General features: G+C 38.2%; 1 protein-coding gene across 1 annotated transcript; it reads right to left on the bottom strand.

Moving 5' to 3' along the window:
* Positions 1-3937: 3937 nt before the first annotated feature.
* Positions 3938-23371, bottom strand: LOC148678241 (putative E3 ISG15--protein ligase HERC6). The gene is made up of 23 exons (XM_088632898.1): positions 23020-23371; positions 22287-22440; positions 22014-22096; positions 21285-21512; positions 19727-19818; positions 19359-19486; positions 18275-18432; positions 17816-17889; positions 16501-16601; positions 15079-15138; positions 14138-14243; positions 13313-13502; positions 12787-12938; positions 12089-12205; positions 11105-11203; positions 10738-10914; positions 8819-8959; positions 8159-8325; positions 7873-7936; positions 7445-7515; positions 5902-6085; positions 5618-5720; positions 3938-4450 (listed from the first exon to the last, which is right to left on the bottom strand). The coding sequence occupies exons 1-23, from the start codon at positions 23249-23251 to the stop codon at positions 4239-4241; spliced, it is 3093 nt and encodes a 1030-aa protein (XP_088489024.1). The 5' UTR covers positions 23252-23371; the 3' UTR covers positions 3938-4238.
* Between the last annotated feature and the right edge of the window lie 4071 nt (positions 23372-27442).

The following is a 27442-nucleotide window of genomic DNA, read 5'->3' as shown; positions in this document are numbered from 1 at the left end:
ACAGTACAGTACGTACTTTGGAGAGCGATGTGCATTTACCACTTACAACTATATTACTTTAATTTATAACCATTACAATATGGTTGCAATGCAAGTAAAATGTCACTCTTTACGTTTCACTACATTATAGATGTAATAAACCTTAATAAAACTGATCATCATGTTTCTTTCCGAAATTAAATGAAGAGCATTCGGTGTAGCAGTAGCTAAAAACCGCACTGACATTGTCATCTTTTTAATTATCTACTGTATATCTGGCACTGAAGACCTTATAGTAGTTTTTCAGTTTTGTATTACATTTTAATTTTTTTATTTATTCAATACTTCTATTGCAAAATGTTTTGTAATGCATTTGTACAAGAATAACTGCACATCTTTCAGTCTCGCAGACGGTGATTGCACTTTTTGCTGTATTGCTATGGCCCTCCTTCCTGATGATAAAAACGTCTCAAAAATCTGACACTGAGGTGTGAGACCCAATGTAAAAGACTATGAAAACCATGCAGTTCACGAAAATTTACTGTTCCGTTTTTTAACTTTGATCCTCTGAACATGGCATGTGAGGATTTATAGTCAACAAAATAGCGCACCTTCTGCTGATTTGCTTTGTCCCTCCTTCCTCATTATAAAAACTTCTGAATAATACGACACTAAGGTAAGAGAGACAAAATCAGTCATCATGTATGAGTATTGAGAGCAGTATTGAGAGCATCCTGACTGGTTGCATCACTGCCTGGTATGGGAACTGCTCCGCCCGGGATCGCAAAGTACTGCAGAGGGTGGTGAGGTCAGCGCAGCGCATCACCAGCTGTGAGCTACCAAGCATCCAGGATATCTACTCAGCTGGATGTCTGAAGAAGGCCAGGTCCATTCCCAAGGACCCCAGTCATCCCAGTCACAAACTGTTTTCCCTCATACCGTCCGGAAAATGGTACCAAAGCATTCGGTCCAAGTCCAACAAACTGCGGAACACCTTCTACCTCCAGGCAATAAGACTGCTAAATAGTCAACTCGCAGCTCCTTCAGCAAATCACCTGTAATGGCTACATGGACGCAGTTTTCACCGTATTCAGCTTAACTGCACTACATGTATATATTGCACACACCATGGACACATAGCAGCTCTACCCACATTGAGTTTTATTCAATTTCAAAAAATGTAACCTCAATTTTGTGATTTTTGTGCGTTAGTGAATTTTGTGATTTTTGTATTCTTGTGATTTTTGTGAGCTCGCAGAAAAAGACATTTCATTGCCAGCAACTACTGCTGCACACCATACTGTTGTGCATTTGATAAATAAACTTTGATTTGATTTGATGTACATTTGTAATTATAACACTTCACTGTTGCATTTCTGAGTTGTGATATTCTGAACATGGCATGTTAAAGTATATAGAAAATCTAGATCAGGACAGGCTAATTCCAATTCCAAGTGATTTGTCATTGTCTTATTTTCTGAATGAAAAAAATGTCTTTTTTAGTGATTATGACACTTTGGTATGACATTAAATATATTTCAATGGCAGAATAAATAATCATGAAAAAAATGCTCACAGTGGACATTAGAGGTTGTGATTATAAGAATGTTATATATCGGGTGGTTAGCTGCGTCAGCATGCGTAGGCTGCAAAGGAACAAGTAAAGGTTTATTCCATGCTGAAAAGAGAAGAAAGTAAATAAAATGTTGCAGCTGTGGAGCCTTCTTCAGGTGTAAGAAAGAAAGGGCAGTCAGCAAAGATAATATTTCGGCAAAAGCAGTTGAGGTCGACTTGGGTTTGGGGGATGTCCAGCTTCCTGGAGACTAGTACAAAACTGAGGCCTTTGCTGAGAAGAGATTGCTCATCCTGTGAAAGGGAAAGTTCAGAGGGTATAGTAACCACAAGGTTAGGATTGGTGGTGGTATGAGGTGACATTGTGTGTCACACCACAGTGTCAGAATTGTGAGACGTTTTTATAATCAAGAGGGAGGGCCATAGCAAATAAGCAGAAAGTGCAATCACTGTTTGCCAATGTCTTCTCACACGCCATGTTCAGAAGGTCATATTTAAAAAATGGTAGAGTGAAATTTCCTGTAGTTCAGGATTTTGACAGTCTGTTACATTGTCTCTCACAGCACGGTGTCAGAATTGTGAAACTATTTTATAATCGGGGGTTTGAGATTTTAAAAAATATATTCCATACAAAAATGCAATTTGGACAGTCACTATTTATTTGGATATTGCCTTTCACCGAGGAAGTCTACAGTATTCCATCCGGATTAGTACTGACCGAAGAGAGCCATCTACAGACGAAAGGCGACATAACATCACTGCAGCAGCATTTAAGGTGGAAGGAAAAACGCAGTTTTGGCTGAAGACATAAAGGACTTGGATCCTCATATTTTCAGTTGTGAAACAGGGCTTACATTATCAAATTATGTTAACTGTGGATGGGTAATGTGTGAAACGTATTTCACCTGTCAGATTGCCTGTTTTAATTTGTGAATAACGTCTGGTTCACTCCTGGTCTGAGGTTGAGGGCGAACAAAGTGTACGTCATTTCAAACTCTTTACAGTCCACTGTAAGAGGTTTATCTTTCAAGCACTTACTGGCTGTTTCCAGCAGGTGAAAAAATTCAGGGACACAATTTCCATTTCTGGAAATCAGGTAGAAGGGGTCAGGTTAGGATTTGTTCATTGTGTACAAAGTAAAACAAAAAAAGTTGTGTTTAAAATTGAAGGGGTTTTGAGTGTAGCTCCCACAAAACCCAAAATTACAACTCTTAGGAGATGCCTAAGAAATGGATTTTCAAGAGTAAACACTCAGCTGACTTGAGAACAGACTTGCAACAGGGAGGGGTGATTTTGTGCTTCTTACAGCAATTACAAAAGCCAGGCCCCTCACCAGGCAAGCATACATTACCAGGTATGAATCCTCCACGACCACTACAGGCCTGCTCATGGAATTGTATTTAAATCCTATATCAGTTAGATTAGCAGTTCTAACTGGGCCCACTTAGTGCAGTTCTACTAGGCCCACTTTTCAGCTCCCCTCCAGATTAATCAAAGCACAAATTTGTTTTCTTTGCGAACATTCTTTTTATGATGAATAATTACCAGCCAGGTCATTCTCAACTCACAGGATATCTATCACCTCTGAGACTCTTACCCAGCTATTGAATTTATTGTTCCACTTGTGCCACTTTACCAAAAGTTTTTTTTTATGTGTGTCACCTGGCTGCCAAATTGGTTTGTATGCAATAGAGATTTTAAATGTTCAGACTTATCTTCTGTAGCTGTTCTGCATAAAAGGAACTTGAATGTCTTCACCTGCGTAGTGTGATGGTTGAGTACGGTAGGATCCTGTGGCAGGATAAGGCAGTAGTGTAGCTAAGCTGGGTTCAGAGTCTGCAAAACTCTAACACAAACACTAGGTAAAAACAGCCAAAATAATGCCAGGGTTAAATCCAAGAGAAAAACACAACAGCCGAAGTCTGGAGCAAGCAACGGTCAAAACCTAAGTCAGCAAGAACAAGAGGAGCTAGACAAAAGCTGAGGCAGACACAAGCTTTGGGATGGAGGGGTGACTGTGGAGAGAGCTAGTTTAACTTCCAGATTTAATGATGATTGGCAACAGGTGTGGATGACCATCACTGAAGTGGAGTGGTAGTGAGAAATTACAGGAAACACCCGATGCCTCTTTGGGTATGACCACTTGCACTCACTACAAACGACACTCTCTTTTTTAAAAAATAAACTACAAACAGGGACAGCAAGGAAAGACGTTACGGGACTCACAACTAGAAGGAACTTCCAGACACATAACAGTACCCATGGTTAAAAAGAGGGTATGGCACCTGTCAAAGAGATTGATTAAAAGTGTATATCTTCATCACTCATGTCATTGGCAGTTATCTTCACATTACACCAATTCATAAGTACACACAAGTAAATGCTATTTTTGAAAACATGGTGATTTTATTCTTTTTACAATGTCAGAACTAACAATGAACAAACTTACATAGAATTTATGTTGTGCATTTTGAGATTACTAGTATTTGTACTATAATTATATTTAAAATGTTACGGTATATTTTTTCTAAAGCATAAAACTGAACTAGATTAGCTACTAAGAAAGGGAAAGCATTGGAACAGAAAAGGTTAGTTCTAATTAAACAATCTAATCATTATTTGTTAAATATATATAGTTAGCTCCATACATCTGAGTATCCTTTTCACATAAGAACAGTTAGGGATCCTTATTCTTTCCAGAACCCCCTTTTGTGATTTATGGCTCCAATAAGCTTTGTTCTAAGCCTCTCTTTGGTGGAGTATTTAGGCAGCAACAGGAGGCTGTGGCAGGTGAGAGACTCCGGAAAGTGCTCTTCAGTAAAATGTGGCAGGATACTAATTCTCATTTTAATGCAGTTCATCCCTAAAATGGGAACTCGATCACATCCTGTCACAAACACTGGAATAAAAAGACATTAGGATTAGCAGTAAATAATAGTAAAATATTTAAGGTGTAAAGTAGGTACTTTGAACTTGAGTGGATAGTATAATCTGTATATTCTTCCATTTTGGCAGCACTGAGACAGTTCTAGGAATGTTTTTTTCCACATTTTAGGTGAGAATTTTTAAAATCATTTTCTAATCAATGGAATTACCTGTGTGACTAATTAAGGGGAGAGCCATGGATAATGTTGCCTTCTATCAGTGCTATTCTTTTGGTTTTTAACGTGTTTGAAGGATTGAAAAATACCTTTGTCATAGTGCCCCCTGTGAATTGCACTGAATCACAGCAATGACAAAGAGCAGCAAGCAGTTCAAAGGCTGTTCCTAGTAACTAGTGCTCCTGTTATAGATGAATGAATTTTGATTGTTCATAGTTTGATATGTTAATGCTTGAATGGAATTTGTGTGTATACAGTACATAAGTTGTGTCTAGATATTGGTGTTTCATATTGAGTCAAAACAGGGAACTACTTCATACATAGAGATACAGGTTTTTCTTTTGTTTCTATACAACCTGTTTCCTTTTCTTCAAACCTGCCACACAGTAAAGGGAGACTATATATATATATCCTGGAATTTTGTCTATGTGTTGGTTTTTCCACGAGTGAAGATCCAAAATGACTACTTTGAGATGTGGGATTTTTTGCAACTTAATAAAATCCAGAAACTTTCTCTTGCTTAAATTTTCAATCTACACAGTAAATGGAGGCACGTGATAGTAGCAGGACACAATTCTCTGGAAATGTGCTTTTACTGAGTATCTAACTGCATTCTATGTACAGTGGCATAGCATACAGTTGTTAAAAGGCTGCTTTGAAACAATAGGTATTGTATGTATTGAAGATGTTATACAACCAAGTTATGAAAAAGCAAAAACTTTAAGCGAGGAGGAAAGATTAAGTTGTTGGAGGTGAATACTGTATTTGTTTTCATCATCGTATTAGATTCTTTTCCATTCATCACTGTTTCTCCAAAAATCTTGAAAATGGCTAAATGTAAATGGTATTTTTGTGACATACAGACTAAAGTTCGTCTAACAATTATAATTATAATTATCAACAAATTAATGAATACTGAAAGCATGTTAATTCTAAATCTAAAATAATTCAAGTTTAACACTTACAGAGGAAGCTTTTTTTCTCTTCTGTTGACAGTTCATCAAACACTTCCCAGAACAATCTGATATTAGCATGATTTGCGTGGTACTCTCCTTCATACAATGTATTCTACATGAAGAAAAAAACAGTTAAAGAGAAATCTTAATAATTTTGATAGAATCTATGACGCTAATTACCTAAAAAGCACACGTGACAGAAAGAGTTGTCTTAGAGTCTGTAATAGAAGATGAGAGATGATTAGTGCTTTTTCAAACGCACCATCAAATAATGAAAGAATCGCAATTCTCACCTGCTTTAGTTTCTCCCAATCATAGTCTTCTTTCCCCACAATAACCCCCATCAATTCCTCTGGCTGGAAGAACTCGAGTATGTCCACATTACAGACTTTGTAAAAACCTCTCTTGAATTCTTCAAAGAGTTTTGCCACAGATTTGTTGAACACATAGTCCACAAAGGCACTGACAAACTGTTTCCTTCAAAAACACCATATAAGAAAATTAGACATATCTTCTATTGTATTCCTGTAGTGTGGGTGTCCCATGCCTAGAGAGGATTTTCATTTTATCAGAAGGAACAGTTGTGCAGTGGTTGGCATTGCTGCTTCATAGTGCTAGATCCCTAGGTTTAATTCCAGACCTGGAGTTCTGTCTGCGTGGAGTCTGTATGTTCTCCCTGCATTTGCACGGGTTTCCATCAGGTGCTCTGGTTTCCTCCCACAGTACTGGTACAGTAGGTTAATTGGCATTAGTGTCAGTGGTGTGTGCCCTGTGATGGACTGGTGTCCCATTCAGGGTATCCCCAGCCTTGTACCTGTTGCTTGCTAGGATAGGCTCTGGCGTCCCCACAGCCCTGAACTGGATGAAGTGATTAGGAGATACGTGGATGTTTTTTCCTTTAAACTTGGTTTTGTACTATCCCATTCCCTGTGCGTCAGCCGCCATGTACTATGTTTAAAATGGCTTTTGAAAGTGTCAGAAAAAATAATAGTACACCTTTTGGAGTATCACATGCCTTTAATTGTAGCTTTGGAATATAAAAAAAAACATAAAATGTATACAGTATGTATTTTTGCTACATTCTACACAGTTCATCCACCCATTTCCTAACTGTTCCATGCGGTTCAGGGTTGCAGGGGACCTGGAGCCTATTCCGGCAAGCAATGGGCACTAGGCAGGGTACACACTGGCCTGGTGCCAGTCTATCGCTGGGCACATACAGTACAGACACACCCACTCACACCGGGGCCAGTTTTCCCAGAAGCCAATTAAGCTACCAGCATGTCTTTGGACTGTGGCAGGAAAATTGAGTACCTGAAGATAACCTGCGTGAATGCGGGAAGAGCATACAAACTCCAGAACCCAGGACCCTAGTGCTGCAACACACCGATGCTAACCACCGTGCCACTGTGCTGTCCCTCTGTGTAGATCACTGCATCTCAAATGATTATTGCCAGGAGTGCACTGTTTATTTGACTGAGATCGTCATTCATGGAGACTTACAGTTAATGTAATTGCATTATGTTATCAATTAATTCAACTAAAGGCAGGAACTCACAAGCCTCTGATCATGAGTTTAGAGGCTAAGGATTGTTCCACACTGCTGCTTTTAAAGAAACTGAGAAAATTCCACAAATAAGTGTTGGGCTCAACAATATTTGCTGAATTTGAATGCCTTTCAGTATATAATGGAATATTTAAAACTCTGTAAAACAGTGTCTACTATTGTACTCAGAATTGTTGAAGAATGCAATTTACTCTCTTGGTCATGCAGTGAACTGATACAGCATAATATACATTGATAGTCTTCTCTGAATTGTATCATAAAATCCTTACTTGTTTGCATTATTCACAGCTTTTTCATTCTCTTGAGGATCAAGGTGAACATCTTTCTTATCCCAGGAGACCTATTAATAGTATAGAAAAATACATTTAAACATACTAAATGAACAGTATGTCTTTCAAATTATGGAAGCCATAGTAAATGATTATAGTTAATCCATCAGGGGTTCTAGGATATAGATTTTGAGAGCGGAAAAAGAGAAAGCCATGTCTGACAGAGAAGTATCATAAACAATGCTTTATAATTTCATATACATCATTGTGTATAAGCTACTGTAAGTACCTTGCAATTCCTATGCTGGATTTGAATAGAATAGACTTTAGTTTGCATGTGACATACTTCCTAAAAACAATCAGCTACAGTAGCAACAAATAATTAATAAATTAATTTAGGTGATATGGTTAGTGATATGGTTACATACTGTAAAGGTCAGATCAAGGACTTCAAAGTCTTCTTCATCGCTTTCCAAGATGCACTTCAAGCTCCTTAGCACACAAACACAAAAAATGTCTTAGAATTAATGTCAAAGTGATTTTCAGTCAAAATCAAAATATACATTTTACTCAATGAATACCTATGATGTGAAGTGTGGCTTTCATGTCAAATTAAATATTTTGTTTAGTAACAATTTAAATAACATAAAATAACAGGTAGTGGTTGACCAGAACAAGCACTGCATTTCTTTTCTGTGTTCAATTCTTACTCACCTCCCTAACACAGAATCCAGCTCTTCCAGATCCTCCAGTGTTGGCTTTACACCTACCAGCTTCTTGAAGAAGGCCAGTGGGAAGGGAAGATGTACAATATTGTTATTGTACATTGCTAGGCCACAGAGAATCCCAAACAGGAAGTATCTCTTCTGGGCCAGTGTGGGCTATGAGGACAGGAACGTAAAACAGGATTAGAATCATGGAAGCTGCATCAAGCTCCAGGTTCATGATTTCTTCAGCAACAGAGTGAAAAGTTTGCTGAATGAATATAAACTAATATAAACATGAAACCCGAAAAAGGCTCCACGGTCGAAACGTATTTAACCTTTTCTTCTCTTTTCAGCATGGAATAACCTATGACTTGTTCCTTATAAACTAATATGATGATTAACATTAAAATATTACAACGTATTAAAGTATTACATACCATTTAAGCTAAATAAATAACAAACTATTTTAAACTAAATAAACACGTCTGATATCATGGTATTTGTACAATATTGTATGTTGAAGGTGATCTCTGTTGTAACTGAAGGAATTACAGTACAGGTGAAAACCACTATGTCCACTTTGACCAGGATCATAAGTAACATATACCTTGTAGGCTACTTTTTTATATTTAATACAAATAATATCTCTTACATCTCAATAACTTACATTAGATGGAAACCACATTAATGAGTTTGATTCATTGTACCAGAACATTCCAGAATCTGGAGCAATGAGTTGGTCAAAAATGTGAAGAAAGAAATCCTTTTTATTGACAGCTGTTTGTTTCAAGTCTCCAACAAACTCTACCTGCATGATAAGCAAACATAATAACTTTGTTAGGAATGAAACATGGTATGAACTTGTTTTTGCATCGCCAAAAAATAGGTACACGGAACAACGAGCAAAGCAAACATTTGGTCTTAAATTATGTTCCAATAAATTGTAGCTACCAGTTTCTAAAATAAACTTGCTTACTTAAAATAAACCACATGTCTGCCATGCAAACCAGAAAAGCCAAACAGGTAGAAGTTATAAATGTCAAATAAAAAAAAAGAAAGAAATATCCAAAACTAAAATGGTGACTGCAGAAGTATGCTCCCCTACCCTGAGCTAATATTTGGTGGAAGCATCTTTAGTGGCAATTACAGATGCAAGTCTTTTTGGCTAGCTCTCTGTCATCATTACACCATTACATTTCCACCCACTCTTTCCTGTAATCTTGTTCAACATCTAGAGCTATTCCAGGTTAGTTGGGGACACTGGTGAATGGCAATTTTCATGTCTTGCCATTTTGAGATTTTCACAATTCTAGACAGTGTGCACTTTCCATTTTTGTTCCAAAAAGTGATTAAAGTTAACTAAGCGATTCTCTTTAAAACCTTAATTTATGATATAATATTCATATGGTGATGTGCATAAATATAGATTGTAACACACTTAAATGGTTGCAAGCTGGAATCATTGGGTTGTATTTGACAAATGATGGTTTATGTACTATAAGAATTCTCCAAAAGCACTTGTGAGCTGAAGGCCTATATTTAAATATATGTAAATTAATAATTTTAGAATAATTGTGTTCTAAATGTCCCTGTTTACACAAATACCATAAACTCACATACAGTAATACTGCACTAATAGTTAGCAGCTAACATGGATTTTGTACCAAGAATCCTGCCAAAAATATTGACAATGGCCTAACATTGCCAGTGTTTGGCGGCAACATTTTACAAGACCTTGACACTAGCTGTAACGAACAGTTCTTTCCGGACCCTATGCGGACGACACAATCCAAAGAAGTGGAGAAACACTGGGAAAACATCATGCAGGAATACGGGGCTGAAAACAGGGGGGCGTGTCCAAGGTGCGCTGGTGCACGGGGGAGGTGTGGCCGAGGCAAACAATCCAAGAGAGTAATCCTTAGAGGGTATCCAAAAACACAAGAGTAAGTCCAAAGCCAGGAGATCCATCAAAACAAGGAATTAAAAACCATGAACAGTGTCGGAACTGGCGGACTAGGAACAGGAACAGAGGCTAAAACCTTAACGGGACCAGACGCTTCCAGGTCCCGGACTCGCATGGTGAGGAAACCAGATGCAGAGCCAGGATGAGCGTCAGCGCCTGGCTTTTAAGGTGGGCTGGGAATAGGGATCAGGTGCACAGAATTAAGTCTAAAGTGAAAAGACTGGAGCACCCTTAAGGAGGGGGGACTATAATCGTGACACTAGCCTCCAAAATGCTGATGAACAAAACATTGTTCTACTCAAGCAAGACATATTGGTTAATTTCTGTGAATTTCTTGATTTTAACCAGGCTTTTCATTCCAGCTCACACTGATACAGCTCATCACCAGTGCCCAAAAAAGTACTTCACTAATGTTTAAGTGTATAGTACTTACAGTGCATAAAAGTCAAAGTCACTTGAGTGTGCCACAATGGTTAATTAATCAAAATGATGCCAAAAACCTATCAAAAGCCAAACAGCTATCAAATCCCTATAATACTGATAAAAACATTCATGCACACAGTGAGGTTTCTTTTGATGCTCTTTATATACAGTATAATATACTCAAAACTCTGTCGTCTCACCGAAAGTTCCTTCCTTAAGTCTTCATCGTTTGCAAGGTTCAGCTGCCTGAAGGTGTCCCGGACCAGATTTGGGCGTGTCACCCGGAGCTGGAAGATTGGCTTGGGGGGAATTTCAGAGGCTCCCTGTGTCATTTGATACTTTAAAATGGCCTCGAATGTTTCCCATCTGTGTAATTGCTGAAACCACACATGGCAGGCCAAGAAAAACAAAGAAAATCAAAACTATGGTTGCTTGTTAAAGACATTAAAGGGCTTTATTTCAGGAAGAAAAATACCCAGTCAATATACCATGATTTATTTTCTTCAATTTGAAATCCTCCTGCACTTTTTATAATAGAAATACAAGAGCAACAACTGAAAATCTCACCTTCATTAAGGATGCATCAACATAAAACAGATTAGTCTTAACCTGCAGATTCAGAATAAAAGGAAAGCGGCAGAAAATAATAGGTGTCTCATCTGTGTCCTGAAACAAAAAAAGAAAATAATGATGTTACTTCGATCTAGATAATGAAAATAAAAAATTACTCGTTACAGAACACAATTACTGTAAATTGTATATTACTGCAAATGTATACAGCATTTAAAATCAAATTTACAGCTAATAATAGTGCACATGAGATCTCCACTGGCTGAACGAGAGATAAATCCCATATCCAGCCTGTGCTAGCTCTGCTGTGAGGCACTCTGGAGTTTGTGGCATGTCAAGTGCACAGCACCTTCGTAAGTCATCCACTTGTCTCTGCAAGCTGCTGGAGTGGTTTTCTCAGAGAGCCATTTCATTCAGCAATCAATTATTCCAATTGTTAAAACTTCAACCCCCCCCAGCTGTAAACTCAATACCCCATACTTGATCATTCATTAAGACTGAACATAAGAACATGAGAAAATATACATGCACAGTAAGGAGTTCATTTGACCCATGTAACCCATTTAGTAGTTAGTAGTTAATTGATCCAAGGATCACATTTGGCCATTTCTTGCAAGACGCCAGGGTATCAGCTTCAGTAACATGGCTAGGTGACTTGTTCCATACTCCTTATTTTGGGTAAAGAACTCAGGACTTCAAGTACCCCAGTGTTGTGCTAGTCCTGTGTGAGTTCTTGTCCATACCAGAACAGGGGATACCTACTGTAGATTACAAACCCCAACCTTTACTGATCATTCCCTGATAGAACGGGTCATGTGAAAAGTGTGAAACAACAGAAAATGTTTATACTGGTAACAGTCCAATGAAAGGTTTATAGTTTACACACATACAACTTAATAACACTATTCTAGCACTTAAAAGCATTTTATTCCAGATTAAATCCTTTTTAAGCAGCAGCCTCAAAGTTTATGAATCACATACCTCTAGTTTTGCCCACAAACGCCAGTTTAACAGATCCTGATCCAAAAACAAATGTAAGGCGATCTCATCTATATAGAATTCACTCAAGGGGACACTGTGTGTGGCCTTTTTATTAGCCTGCAAAATTCAAGAGTTAGAAAGTATTATTAATACTATCAGGACATGATAACCAACAAAAGCTCAAATATGATTCTTTTTCCTGATTCACTCTTTAGTTCGGGGATATCCAAACATGCTTACATACTAATGAAATATTTCAAAAATGTATTTCTTTATCAATATCAATATCTGTTTAAGGCACACTTTATTTATTCAACGTAAATATTTCATTTTGCTATGTATTACTCATTTTAATATCAATCAATCATAGCCCAATTGTAATCTAGAGACATACATAGAATTTCAGCATCAGTTATTATAATTATTATTATCATTACAGAACTGGAGAAGCAAGTTTTGGCCCTGGAAGGCAGTAGGATATTCATATTTTCATTTCAAATTCATTCAAAATAACTAGGTTGTCTTTTCTGTTTGAGAACATTTTTTAAGGGTGACCGATAAAAATTGGAATTTGGAGTCCAAAATCACAGCAGGCCATGTCTGCTACTGAAATATCTGAGAAAGCGCTTGGAATGATGCTTTATTAACCAGGTTTCATATTCCATGTAACCAAAAGAAATGTGTAATAGGTTACCCACTTTGTAGAAATGTTTTAAAATACAGAGAACATCTCTCATCTTGGGTTTAAAAACCTCAAACCACCCTGATTTCAAGATGAAAGCCACAGCACGCTTGAACATGTGGATGTGCTTTTTCCGGAATTTTGGCTCCAGAAAAGACCACCATTTTTCTAGAAGAAGAATGAAAGACGTTTTAAGACTTCATTGGAAATGTCTTTTAGACTGCTTAAAACTATTGTTTTTTTTAAATAAATCTGGCTAATAGTGATAAGCACTGCTACTATCTAAAAATAAAGCTACTGTAAATCAAATTGTGGGTGACATAATATTGGCACATCCAACAACAGAAATGTACAGAAAGCATTATTTAGAAATGGAAATAGATGTAGTCAAGCATATTAAGAATATAAATACCTAGTTTTAGATATCTACTATTTTTAAAGACAAGATACAAAAAATATAAAGTAGAAAACCAGGTCAGCCTAGGTGTTTCTACAATGAGAATTTTCAGCATTATTATTTTCTTTCCAAGGTATTTTCTTACTCAGGGTTTCCATAGATGAATCCTTTAGATTAAGAATGGCTGTGGCCAATGGAAGGACAAGGTGAATGATGTTTTCATCTGCATGGAACGCCTCACATTCAGGAAGTATCAAAAAAATATCCAATAGCTTCATTAATCCAGATGCAGACAGAAGATTCGGTATCAATTTTTCTCTGAGGCCTGAAGCAATCTAGAGGTAAAATCAGAATATCACCTAAATTATACAGGATAAAAAAAGGTAAGAACAAGAACAATAACTTTTAGACCTAAAAAATATCCTGGTTATGAGCAGATGTGCAATCCATTGTCAATTCATGCTGTTGACTTTAAACATGGGAGAACAACTAAAATTTTACCATCCTGGGATATGATTGATTTCTCTTCTGTTTCATTGAAGATTAGCCCAACTACAGTTGCAGGTGCACTACAGTTGCTCCAGACAGGGCAGATTATTGAGGAAGGTGATCCACTCCAGAGATGGCCAATCAACCATGGTTGTCGGAGGAGGGAGGAGAAGAGAGTACCCAAAGAAAATACAAACTGCACAGAAGGGATCCCAACCGGGACATGAATGCAGAACCCAAGAACTCTGAAGTAGTAATGTTAACTGCTTCAGATCCATAGCACACATACCTGTAGGTTACCCATCCAGAACTCTATCCCTAATTACAGTAGTTATACCTTCCCTTTTGTTGCAAGTTATGAAAAAGATACATGGAAATCTCCAAAGAAAATATTGTGTACTTACATTTACAGTAAAATAATGTAAAAAAACTGTACTTAAAATTACCGTAAAATGTTTTAAGTTGAACAGACTCAACATACCTGCTTACTGATCCAAGTTTTTTTCTCAAGTTGCCTTAATGTACTTCTCACAGCTTGTAAATCAACAATGTAGGGGTCTGAGACATTTGATGGAGGAGAGTCAGTGCTGAGGGTAAAAGTTCCAAACATGAAAGTCACAATAGGAGAACACTATTCAGAATGTGTAAGTATTCAGCAGTATTTTTATGCAATCAAAGAAACAACAATTTTATTGGGAAACAAATATAATATATAGGCATACTGGGGCATTATTCCTTAATGTTATAAAAGTGGGTGTTTATAACATTTGTGTAAATCATAAACTGTTCCTTGATGTCAGTCTACACTGTATCACCTCGAAACATGTTTACACTTGTCATACCAATTTATCAAGAGCTGAAAAGAAAAACACCAGCAAAGGCCTTAGTTTGGAGTGCTGGTTAGATCCTACAGTGGACACTTTCACCCTGGGTTATGCTACGTACTAGATGTAGCCTGAATTTCCCCGATGTCTCCAGGATTGGGATGGTTTGGCTCATGTCACTTTTATTACTGGCTTACTGTACAACAATGTCTTATGGGATCTGTCGTGCACTTGTGACATTACCAGTCAGGGATAATGTTTATGGAGCATGTCAAAATCTGAAAGGCTCTGATAGATGGGGATCTAAGAGGACTGTATGCACAGGTCTCTGTTCTCTTCTGTGCAGTGGTATAGCCCATAACTTCCTTCTATTTAAGTATTGACTTCAACTCTTCAAGTTCTGATTCTAACCCTTACTCCCATCTAGACCCTACAGTAAGTATAAAATCAACTGTCCATTTACACTTAAATGTACCCTGGCAGACAGGAAAGGATTTGTTATATTGGGAAAATTATCAATGCTGTAGCTTTAATATGTTATTATTTGGTACTAGTAGAATCATAAAAATGCGGAGATTTAAATATAAAGGAACCTTACCTGTTTCTTAAAAAACTTGCAACAAGGCACGAGCTTGATGAAAAGACTAAGGTAATCTCACTAAGTAAACAAAAGAAGTTGATAAAATTACAAATCAGATTTTCATATCAAACATGAAATATCACACATTATACAGTATATATCACATGTGTACCTGCTCAACAGAGACCTGGCATAATACATAAAAAAGAAGAGGTAGGTGATCTTAATAATAATTGCCAGAATAAGATTAGTGTAATAAATAATAAAGGTGTTATGCACCATTAATTTCAATTTTAATTTCAGTAATTAAAATAATATTCTAACCAGTTTAGCATAAATAAGGCTTGAATGTTACCATTTTTATTTTTCTCTCTGAACGCCTCACTTTATATGGTCATTAAATTAGTGTAACGAAAGCGTTCTTTCTGGACCCTATGCAGACGACACGATAGAGTGACACTCTACTAGGGTAGAGTGAGGAAAACACAGGGAAAAAGCATGCGGGAGGCGGGAATGAAAACAGGGGGCGTGTCCATGGCGCGCTGGCGTTCGGGGAAGGTGTGGCCGAGGCAAACAATTCAGAACTAAGTCCAAGGGGGAATCCAAGATTAAACGAAAAACCAAAACTGGGCGGTCCATCCAAGACGAACAGAATCAAAAAAGGGAAACGGGTCGGAACCAGCAGGAACAGGAACTTAAAAGCTTGACAGGACCAGGCGCTTCCAGGTCCCGGACTCGCCTGGTACGGGAACCAATGCAGAGCCCAGAACAGAGCAGGCGTCTGGCTTTTAAGGGGAACTGAAAGGGGGGCTGAAACAGAGAGCAGGTGTGGGAGATGAGTAAAGAACAAGGAAGGGCTGGAGCGTCCTTAAGAGGAGGGGTTTACGAACGTGACAATTAGTAATTAAGGCATCTGTGCACTCTCTAGATTCAGGATCTTTATCTACTGTATATTTCAGTAGATCTGGTCAGATTTGGTTAGAGGTAAAAATAAAAAAAGCATAATAATGATAAAAGGCTAAATTTGGGAACTACTGGAAGAAATGTGAGCAAAACTAACTTGGGTAACTAGTCTGGTTTCATGATTTTATCACGATCTTGGATCTGCAGCAGACAATCATAATATAATATTTTAAGTAATCAATATCTATATCCCCTATTTTAATTAAGCTAATTATTTTACTAGCAGTAAAATCCGGTAGGTATAATCATGTATAAGCCTAAGTAGAAGACTATTATGAGTGGATTACTACATACTGTAACTGAATTTTTACAAATATCTGCATCAATAAAATAATGCATCATATGGTATAGCTACATTCAATGTGCCTAATAATAAGACACCTAGGCACCACAGGTACCCTGCTATGATATGGTATGGATCTGCCTTTAACCACTGCAGGGTACCTAACTAAAAATTAAAATACAAATAAAACCAACCTTTTAGCCTCTTTCCAATCTGTACCGCAAGCTGGCACTGTCAGCCATTTCTGAAGCACGTGCCCATCAATTTTACTGATTTGCCTTAGAGATTCAGAACACTGCAAGATTAAAGCAGATAATTTAAGATATTTATTATTACAATTTACATTTTCAAAGAATTATTGTAACTGTACTGTTCCAGCCAGGGTTAGCTTTCATGGAGTGTGTCAAATTCCAAAAGGCCCTGATAGGTTGGATCTAGGAGGACTTGTATAACAAAGGTCTTCATTCTTCATAAAGAATGTACTGTATGAATTTGAAGGCAGGAATGCAAAATGTATTGTCTTTTGTGGGTATAATAACAGTTTAATAAAAATAAAGTACTATATTATAGAAGAAAATACTCTTCAACGTACACCCATGTGGGTCCACTGTCTTGGTGTTGGATATAAAAAAGTACAGTACATGGAAAAAAACTTTCATAACCTTTTTATATATTAGTTCAAATCTTTAATACCATGTCATACACATTGGTGTTTTGAAGTGTATAAGAATTACAATAACTGTAACCCAAAACCTTCCTTAAACAATAACATATAAAGTTATATTTCCAAAATACAGTGTGTAACACATTTTTTCTTTTTTGTAGAAAAACACTATTCCCTCTTATAAGATTGTTCAAGAGTGGGGTTATTTTATGATTCTTGATATCATATAAGGTTGCCACACAAATATATTACTTTAATTATATAATATTCAAGTAAGGAGCTGTGTTGACACCTGCTAAAGGCTCTGAAGCCAGATTATTATGATTTTTCTATTTTTCAGCATTGAATTAACCTCTACTTGTGCCTTAGCAGCTCCCACTCTGATACAGCTCCCCATTGTATTGTAATGCTTATGGCCGACAGGCACTGTGTAAGAGCCGGCGTACCAGAGCAGTGACGTCACCGCCCTTCCCTGTGATAGCAGGACTACAGCTACTGGGCTGTAGAGAGATCTCTCTTTGGCTCACCGGGCTGGGTCCCTGCTGAGTGACATGGGAGTCCTGGGTTCAAGCCCCTGACTGTGGGGGGCTGACCTAATGCGGCAAGGGCACCTGCCTGAGCCCCTGTTGCATTACAGTATTACATAAAGATTTTTATGAGGAAGATTTTGTCTGTTGGCTTTTTACTGTATTTAAGAAGTAAAGTATGATATTTGGTGTGCTTCTTTCTATTTTTCAAGGTTGCAATGTGACATTACTTTTAAAATATTGAGCATGATTGTCTTCACTTTAGCCTTTTTTCTTTATCGGGATATGAAAAAAGAAACACAAATTGTAACTCATTACCTCTGGAGGTGCTGTATGAATAAAGCTTGTATTCCATCCAGCAAAAAGTTTGGTGGTTTGGTAATCTGGAGATTCTGGAAACAATCACACAAATAGTGAAACACCTCATGTGTAAAATGCTTTTACGTACAGTATATTAAAGAAATTTAAGAAATCCTGGTGTACAGTTTTGACCATCTTGCCAAATTAACTATGAAGTTGAACAGCTTGTAAAATGTGGTGTTTCAGTAAGACTTCACTGTGGCAAAATCAAGACTATTTCAGAACTGCTTTCTGACTAATTGCTTATACAGATCTGTAATACTCCTGTGTACATAAGTCAGACTGTAACTGTCACCGCCTTATTATTTGCACAAGTAAAGTATAACTTTTTCATTCATTCCAGTGCAAAGTTGTGATGAGTGAAACAGTCAGAGGAGCTGTGATTTTTAAAATTTCAGAATTGTAAAAATTAAACACCTTTCTCTCCATTTTCTGGTAATTGAGAGCTCCAGGTCTGCTGCACTGTGACGGGCTGTAGCTGGTTGGCTGTACCTCCATTCCCTAACTGCCCCTTACTGCCACTGCCGAAGCTCAACAGCAATCCAGAGGACAGTATGTGAACAAGTGTGTGATATCTGGAAAACAAATAACAGTGTGCAATAGTTTAATGCTTAACTGGTTTTCTTTCAGATAATGATAGAGTACTATCAGAGTCCTATAAATGTAAATTAGTGGTACCACAAAAAGAACATTTGCATGACTTTGAAGCCCACATTCATTTTTTTCCATTTTGTTTCATTCAGTTCTTATTTTTAACTTTGAAAAGAATAAAAGAAAAGGTTGAAGCACAATAATTGTGAAAACTGGATTCACATTCATTGGGTAATTAAAAAACACATCTTCATTACCATAAATTATCTCACACAGCCCATCAGAAATAATATAAATTAGTTTATACTGTGAAACTGAGTAGACGTGCAAATTACTTAATGCAAAGTAATTTACATTTATTTTTCCATAATATTATCTCTTTTAATTTTTTATTACTTTATTGACAGATTATTACACAGCTTAACGATGCACATATTTGCTGCTTACTATAATAGTAAAATACTGACATATTTTATAATGTAGGTAATATAAAGTATACAAAAACAAGCTGCAGGATCAGTGCCTTAGACAAGGCTCAAATCCTTCATATTCAGTCTTAAATACATATCTATAGTAGCCTCTAAAAATTATGTAACTTTTGTGGAAAAACGGGATATTTCCAATGTGCCCAGCATATATATTTAAGGCATTAAACAATCTAAGGCTACAAAACACAAATTAAGACTTGCTAAAGCTCTTTTCAAGTACAAAGCAGTATATTATTGTGAGTTTCATATTATGGTACCAACATTTGTGTACTGAAAGCACAATAACACAGTCAGAAATGGGCTTGTTTGTGTTCTTTTTTCAAAAGCAACCATCCTGTCATTTCCTAGATTAAAAAGCCTGACACAATTCTGTGGCCATTTAGAAAAGTTGAAAGAATAAAACCATTTTACTTCAGTTGTACCTGCCACATGCTACTTCAGAGGCCCGGTCATTTATATGCTCCACTTTTCTCGGCTTGAGTTCATTAGCAGTGGAGTTGTGACCCAGTTGACCAAAACGTCCATCTCCAAAAGTATACACACTCCCATCCTGTAAGATATGCAGAACAGATGAAGTGCATGAACTGGTCATTTCTTGGCATTGTTATGTCTTCCTTACAATCAGAGCACATGACATCTGTAGAATTCTGTACTGAATTAAGTGCAACACACTAGCATTACTGAAACTGTGGACCAGTGGTTAGGGCTCTGTGCTTGTAACAGGAAATCAGCTTTATGCTGCATATTGAGATTGATAAAAAGCAGGTAAGATCAAATGAAAGATTCCTACCTTAGTCAGAGCAGCTGTGTGGGCTTCACCACAACTTATACAGGAAACACCAAGAGATTTGACAGCAGTCACAGCACATGGAGAAAATCTACCTAAGGAAAGAAGCATTTTTTAATGTATTAACGTTAAACTTAGTTGAAGACGGTCATATATTTTTAACTACAGCAGGGTTTCAACATTTGCAAATTTAACATTTGCTAGTTTTCTCATTCGCAGTTAGGTCTTGCCAATGGCGTCTTGTAGAAGAAGAACTGGATGAAACTGAACTTAGGGTCTTTAACCACAACTTTTGAATTAGCGGCATAACAGACTGGGATCTTGAGACAAATCTACCTATGTGAACTTGTGTAATGTGAACTTCTCCCTGCCACCTGCCCGAGTACCCACTACCCAGTATCCACATCAATGTTTAGTTAACACTCTGGTCCTGCTACATGGGGACTGACAGGTTGGAGACGACTTACAGACGTCATTAGAGTGGTGTGTGCTTGTCACAGAGGCAGAGAGAAAGCACAGGGAGGACACAAAGGAGGGATTCATGTTTATTTCCACTGATTCCTATAAGTTTATGATTACTATTGTTTCTTTCAGTTGATAAATGTTATTTTAATAAAGTGCATTAGTACTTTAATTATCACATAGCTTTTGTAGCTTTTTGTCCTGATATTGGTCTGTCCAGGTACCCTCTGAACCCTGACCTTGTTCTCCTTTTTGCAAGTTCACTTCCGCTCTCCCTGCCTCTACAAAAGGGAAGCTTTCCTTCCACTCTCTCTTCATGCCACCCCAGGCTGCCGGGCAGTAGGCCATTCCTCCTCGCCCTGCCCTCCTCCCTCAGCCTCCTCTCTGTGACTGGCAGACCTGTGTGACTAAGAAGGGTAATAAAGATGTCGCCAAATGGGGCTTGTTCACAGCGAGGATGTGCTGGAAAGGACCGTAGGCCCTTTACAGGGACTAGGGAGGGAAAAACCTGCTCTTTTGAGCTCCTGCAGAAGACTGGACGACTGCAGTTTCAGAGCCAGGACAGGTCAAGGACAACAGTAAGTGGTAAGGCTTGGAGGGACTCTTTTATTGTGCAAATCCAGCCCCAGCATCCACTTACAGTACATAGATTGAAAAAGGACACAATCACCTCTTGTATGGTTGTATGGTTTGGTAGAGTGTGTACACATTGTGAGATGTATATTGTGAAATAAAGTTTATTTCTGTCTCCTACTTCTTCTCATATACTGCTGACTCAGTGAGGGGAATTAAATTGGGGATAGATTTTAGTGCATTACATGACAGTATAGGGATGGACTTGATTCTATGCGAATTTGGCTTTTTGTGACTTTTTCCTACACCGAATCCTTGCCAACGTTGAGACCCTACTGAACTTTATTTCAGGTCAGCTGCATCTTTTAGTTAAAAAGTCACATGTATAAATAGATATTTATGAATGACCAAATTTAAGAATGACGATATGGTTGTAAACAATCGAATTGTGAAAAGAATGAAGGTGTGTTTTTCAGCAGGTTATAAGAAATAACAGGGGCTGATCCCCATTTTCCTGTTTCAGTACCTTTTTCATCAACTCTGTTGATCCCCAGCTGTCCAGCATTGTTGGCCCCCCAGCAGTACACAGCCCCCGAGAGGGAGAGAGCGAAGCTGTGGGCCCCCCCTGCAGCGATCTGGGACACTGGCACTCCTGACAGTGAGAGGACCTGAGTGGGAACTGGCTGAGTGGGAGTCCCCTTTCCAAGACCCAGCTGGCCAAGGGAGTTCTGCCCCCAGGAGAAAACTGCCCCACCTACCGGATTCAAAAATTATCACAATAATGTAATATAATAATGTAAGGACAATACACATGGATGGGTTTTCTTCACAGTTCCTTAACCTAGAACATAATGAAATACTTTCATTCTTTTGTGATGGACTTCTGACAGAGGTCAACGTGACTTTTAGAGACATGAATATTAATTTAAAGGATTTATTCAGTCTAACAGTTGGCAACTAACTAAAGAACAATCTTAATGAATTCTCAATAAGACAGAATTATGTATTTTGAAGAATATGGAATTTAATTAAAATGTATTTTAAGATTACTACATAACCTGTGTAAGTAACCCTCAACTGCACATTTTCTAAAATCACACATTTATTCATGCTTTGCTGAAAATAAATGTTTTTTGTTCTTGCATACCCTGAAATACTTGTATACATTCCTTTGCTCTAATTTCAGATTGATTTCCTGTGATGTTAAGAGAGATGCTTGCAATATAGTATTGTTATATTTAATGAAGAAGCATACCTCTTGAAAGTGCCAAAGAATGAAAATTTCCACATGCAACTTGAATCACTGGTATCTGAGTGGTTAGTAATGCTTGTATCTTTCTGAAAATAAACAGAGCAGTATTATACACACACACCTGTTCCCTATTTCCATTTTTTTTAGAACACATTTATAAATGAGTAATGTTTATATATAAAAGATATGTGCCTGTGGATAAAAGCAACTGTATATGGGTACTCAGTGTTGGTATTATATACTATATATGTGTGTATATATTCTCTGTTTTCTTGCCTTGGTTTTGTAACCTTTGCTTCAAAAGCGCCAGTTCCCAGCTGTCCCTCGCTCCCTCTGCCCCAGGAGTACACCTGTCCCGACTGGCAGATCGCCAGGCTGTGCTCCTGACCGCAGGCCAAAGACACCCCTCCTGTCAGACCCCGGACTCGCGCTGATAAAGAGTTGTGTTTTTATTTTCATACATATAGTCATTAAGTTTTCTAATAAGAACATTCAAACATTTGACAGTCGCCAAGTAAATCTTTGATTAAATTAAATTTCAATTAAGTGTTATCACTGTATAGTATTTTTCATTTTGACAACATTTTGGTTCAAATTACAATATTATTCACAGATTACGCACACAGTTACGGTAATCCTACAAATTCACCGCCCAAAACGGGGGCTCACAGAGTAAGGGCTCCGAACGATGAAATGAAACTGAAACAACTGTAAGATGAAACGAAAGTTAGAGATAAGGTGATTTAAAGGGAGAGATACAATAAAAGTTGCTTTATTTATTTTTTAGCATGTCTTTAACTGCATCGTCACAGAATATCTGTTATTTAGCCTTTAATTTCAATGAGACACACTTAATTCCTAAATAGTACATTTTTACTATGCATATCACAGTGTCCTCAATATTTTATTCTAATACTTAAAACACGATCCAAAAATTACAGAATCAAGTTACATTAAAAACGGTATCATTAATGTTAAGACTAAAAGCTAAATTAAAAAAAAAACTTACCTGGAGTTTTCTGATCCGGGATGCTCTGTCTACCTAACTGTCCCTTTGAATTACGTCCACTCGACAAAACATTGCCTTCTTCATTGAGAAATAATGTGTGCTGCTCTCCACACGCAACCAGGGAAACATGTCGGAGTAGCGGGTGAACTTCTGCGGGCAGCAGAACCAGACTGTCATTCTCTTGTAGGTCCAGACCAAGCTGCCCACTCGTCCCTTCTCCCCAGCAGTACATTTTCACCGGCAGTGTAGTCAAGGATGTGAACAGGCTGGCTGTTCAAACTGCTTTAAGTCTGTGACTGCGACTTTTTTTTCTCGTCCGATCCTGGTGTCCTATCATGTGCGTGGAGCCAGGAATGAAAAAAATTAGGAACGCAGCTTCCCCTTGACAAAGACCTCTTGAGCTCCTTTCAGTAAATCCAGCATCCGATCGAATTTCATTATGCTCTAAACATTGGGACTGCAAAAGTCAAAATTATTATTTTACTTTACAGTTAATTTAATATTTGTTATAATGAGATTAATATGAATTATAAGTACGGTTGATCATATTATAACATACCGTAAGTCCTGTCCATTAATTTCAAGTGACTGAAACGACTGAAAATAATTATTGGGACATATTCACTGTAATAATTAGCATTGTTTTAGTGTTCTTGCTTATTCTAGGCGTGTTCTGACTTGAATTTGCCAAGTGAAATACATGCTTGCTTGGACTTAAATCAGGTTATGTACTCATTGAGTATAAGACATTTTATCTTTTAAGTAGTTAGATAGCTACTGTAACTGTTGTCCAGTCTGCAAATTAGATATAATTAATTGGCATGTGTTTCTGTCTTATCATTTGTTTAGCATGTGTCATAGAAGTCCAGAGAGGCTCAGATATTGATCGCGGAAATGCTCACTTGACAACCCAGGTAGGGTTAGGGTTAGCATTCTCACACTGTTTAGACACTGTTTTAGCTCAGTGCTTGATTTTGTGGCCCAAGTCAAGTTTAGGAAGGGTGGTTCGGTAGTCCTATTTGAACATTTTATTTCCAGCAACTCTGAGGGTCCTGGGTGGCGAGGTGCACTGCGTTTCCCAAAACTGAGTTGGTGGGATCAAAATCTGTCACCAAGCTTTATAGAGTCTCATTTAATATCAAGAGCTTTCATCAACAGTCTTGACTGTTTTCCACTCATACCTTTATGTTTGGGGAACATGTCAAAATTCGATGTCCAGAGAGGCTCAGATATACATCGCAGAATACTCATTTGACACCCCTGGGTGGCATGAGCACTGTTCGACAATTGTATCACAAAACTGAGTCAGTCAGATCAAAAGTGGGAACAAACATTATCGAATCTATTAAATTTAGGACAGCTTTTCTCAATGGCTTTGATTGTTTCTCACTAGTGCAAATTGGTTTGGGTAACAACATCAAAATCCAAAGACTGGAGGGCTTCATAGACCGATTGTGTAACTCCTCGGTTGATGCCCTAGCTAAGGTTAAGGTTAGCATTCACACACTACTTAGACAATTCTAATTCTCAGAGCTGGATTTTGGGGCCCAAGACAGGTTTAGAATGAGTGTTTTCTTGGTTCTATTTGAAAAAATGTTTTCAGACACTTTTGGCTACCTGGATGGCGCAAGCACTGTTCAGTAATTGTATCGCAATATTGAGTCAGTCAGCTCAAATGTGGGACAAAACATTATCAAATCTATTAAATTTGGAACAGCTTTCCCCAGTGGCTTCGATTGTTTCTCATACATGCAATTTGGTTTGTGGAACGTGTCAAAATCCATAGATTGGAGGGCTTCATGGACAGATTGTGAAACTGCTCGGTTGAAGCCCTAGCTAGGCTTAGGGTTAGTATTCACAAACTAGTTAGACAATTCTAATGCTAAGAGCCAGCTTTTGGGGCCCAAGTCAGTTTTAGGATAAGTGTTTTTTTGGTCCTATCCAAAAAATAATTTTTCGGAAACTTTTGGCTTCCTAGACAGCGCGAGCACCGTTCGATAATTCCATCACAAACCTGAGACAGTTGGATCAAATGTGGGAACAAAACATTATCGAATCTATTACATTTGGAACTGATTTTCTCAATGGCTTCGATTGCTTCTACTCCTACAATCTGGTTCGGGGAACATGTCAAAATCTGATGACTGGAGAGCTTCATAGACCAGTTTGCGAAACTGCTAGGTTGAAGCCCTAGCTGGGGTTAGAGTTAGCATTCACACACTATTCTAATCCTCAGAGCCAGGTTTTGGGGCCAAAGACAGCTTTAGAATGAGTGTTGTTCTGGTTCTGGATGGCGCGGGCACCATTCGGTAATTCCATTGCAAACCTGAGACGGTTGAATCAAATGTAGGAACAAAACATTATTGAATCTATTAAATTTAGAACAGTTTTTTTCAATGGCTTTGATTGTTTCTCACTCATACAATTTGGTTTGGGAAAGATGTCCAAATCTGATGACTGGAGGACTTCATAGACAAATTGGGAAATTGCTCAGTTGAAGGCCCAGCTAGGAATCCAAGTTAAAGGTTTTTTCAAGGTTTATTTATTTATCAATGCACGAACAGTACAGCATATAGCGGTGTTGTCGGCAAAGAAATGTTCTCTGCGAGCTCGTTAAGAGGGATAGTAGAGAGTAGAAGGACAGGAATTTATAGGATTAGATTAACAGAAAAAAATAGGATACAATCAATTGCAATTTACAATACAATTTACAGATTGTGCAAAAGTAACACAAGGATAGGAGGTATTTAGCGCTCTTCATATGTGTCCTGAGTGCAAGTGACAGGAGGGTTCCAGTGCACCCTGTCAGTTCAAGGAGATAATTGCTGGCATCTTCTGTAGTTGGCTGTTTAGCGGTCTTACTGCCTGGGGGAAGAAGCTGTTATGAAACCTGGTGGTCCTGGTCTTTTTACTTCGATATTGCTTCCCGGATGGTGGTAGAGAGAACAAGTTGTGGTTAGGGTGACTGGGGTCCCTGAAGATAGGCCTTCTTCAGGCATCTAACATAGTACATGCATCTAACAGAGCATCTAATCCTCGATGTTCAGTAGCACGTAGCCGGCAGTGTTTTGTGCTAGTTTCACCACCCTCTGGAGCGCCCTGGGAGTCGCATATGTTCAGAGTCAGGGTAGAGGATGTATTTGTGCCTCCTCTCACCCATTGTGGTCGGCTCGTCAGAAAGTCCAGGATCCAATTGCAGAGAGGGGAGCTTAGTCCTAGGTCCTGGAGCTTGGTGATAACCTTTGAGGGTACGATGGTGTTGAATGCTGAGCTGTAATCAACAAACGGCATTCTCACATACGTTTCTTTGTTGTCTAGATGTGAGAGGGTAGTGTGTAGAGCAGTGGCGATGGCGTCCTCAGTTGATCTTTTTTGTCGGAATGCAAATTGCAGTGGGTCCAAGGTGTCAGGCAGTAAGGAGGTGATGTGAACTTTGATCAGCCGCTTGAGGCATTTCATGATGATGGATATGAGTGCAACAGGGCAGTAGTCATTTAGGCAATTGGGGCATTTAGGGAATTTCAACAAGAGAGGACTGTGCATTGAGTGAGGGAGTGATTAAATATGTCTGTTAAGATGTCTGCTAGTTGAGCTGCGCAGCCCTTCAGGACACAACCAGGGATAGCATCGGGTCTAGGAGCCTTGCATGGATTAGTCTTTTTAAAGACTTTGTACACTTCAGCTCTGGAGACACTGTCTGTGTCCTGTCTGTCCTGAGGTTTGCCTGGTTGAAAGAGTGCATCTCTGATGTTAGCACTCAGGGGGGATGTACACAGTGAAAATAATAACATTAAACTCCCTCAGCAGGTGGTGAGGTCGGCATTTAATTGTTAAAAATTCATTAAAAATCTAATGACTAGAAATGGATGTAGCATTTGTGCACCAACCGTTATTAATGTAGACGCACAAGCCGCCTCCGATGGTCTTCCCGGTTGAAACATTTATGTCCGCCCGGAAGGTAAACAGTTCGTCCAGCTCAATAGCCGACTCGGGGATGTTTTCATGAACCCACGTTTCCGTAAGAATGAAAATGCAACAGTCCCTCATTTCTCGCTTTGTAGTGCATCTTAGCCTGAGTAAGTCCATTTTATTGTCCAGTGAGCGAACATTGGCCAGGAAAATAGATGGAATCGCTGGTCTGGAGGTGTTAGTCTTTAGCCTAGCTAGCAGAATTTTTAAGTGTTTCCCGTGTGACTGTGGTCAACTGTTCTCTAAATGACTTAAATTTAACAAAACTGCAATAAAAGTGTTCCATCTGTTAATAAGTAAAAAGAGCTAAAAACAAGACACATATGGGCTAATTACTTAAGTAGTATCCAAAGGGAGTAAGATTACACATGGAGAAGCGGTTAGGATAGGCTCCAAGTAGAAGTGGTCACTCCACTGGACAAATGAGAACAGTTATAAGAACAGCCAGGAGGAA

The sequence above is a fragment of the Lepisosteus platostomus genome, chromosome 1, assembly GCF_059453375.1.
Source record: "Lepisosteus platostomus isolate fLepPlt1 chromosome 1, fLepPlt1.hap1, whole genome shotgun sequence".
NCBI lineage: Eukaryota > Metazoa > Chordata > Actinopteri > Semionotiformes > Lepisosteidae > Lepisosteus > Lepisosteus platostomus.
The sequence above is the reverse complement of the archived record's forward strand: the minus strand, read 5'-3'. Positions and strand labels throughout refer to the sequence as shown.

Coding starts and splice junctions, on each gene's coding strand:
- LOC148678241 (XM_088632898.1), bottom strand. CDS start 23,251: ATGTACTGCTGGGGAGAAGGGACGAGTGGGCAGCTTGGTCTGGACCTA. Junction 13,503..14,137: donor AAACTTGGATCAGTAAGCAG/GTATGTTGAGTC, acceptor TTTTACCTCTAG/ATTGCTTCAGGCCTCAGAGA. Junction 7,516..7,872: donor TCCTTGATCTGACCTTTACA/GTATGTAACCAT, acceptor TACTATTAATAG/GTCTCCTGGGATAAGAAAGA.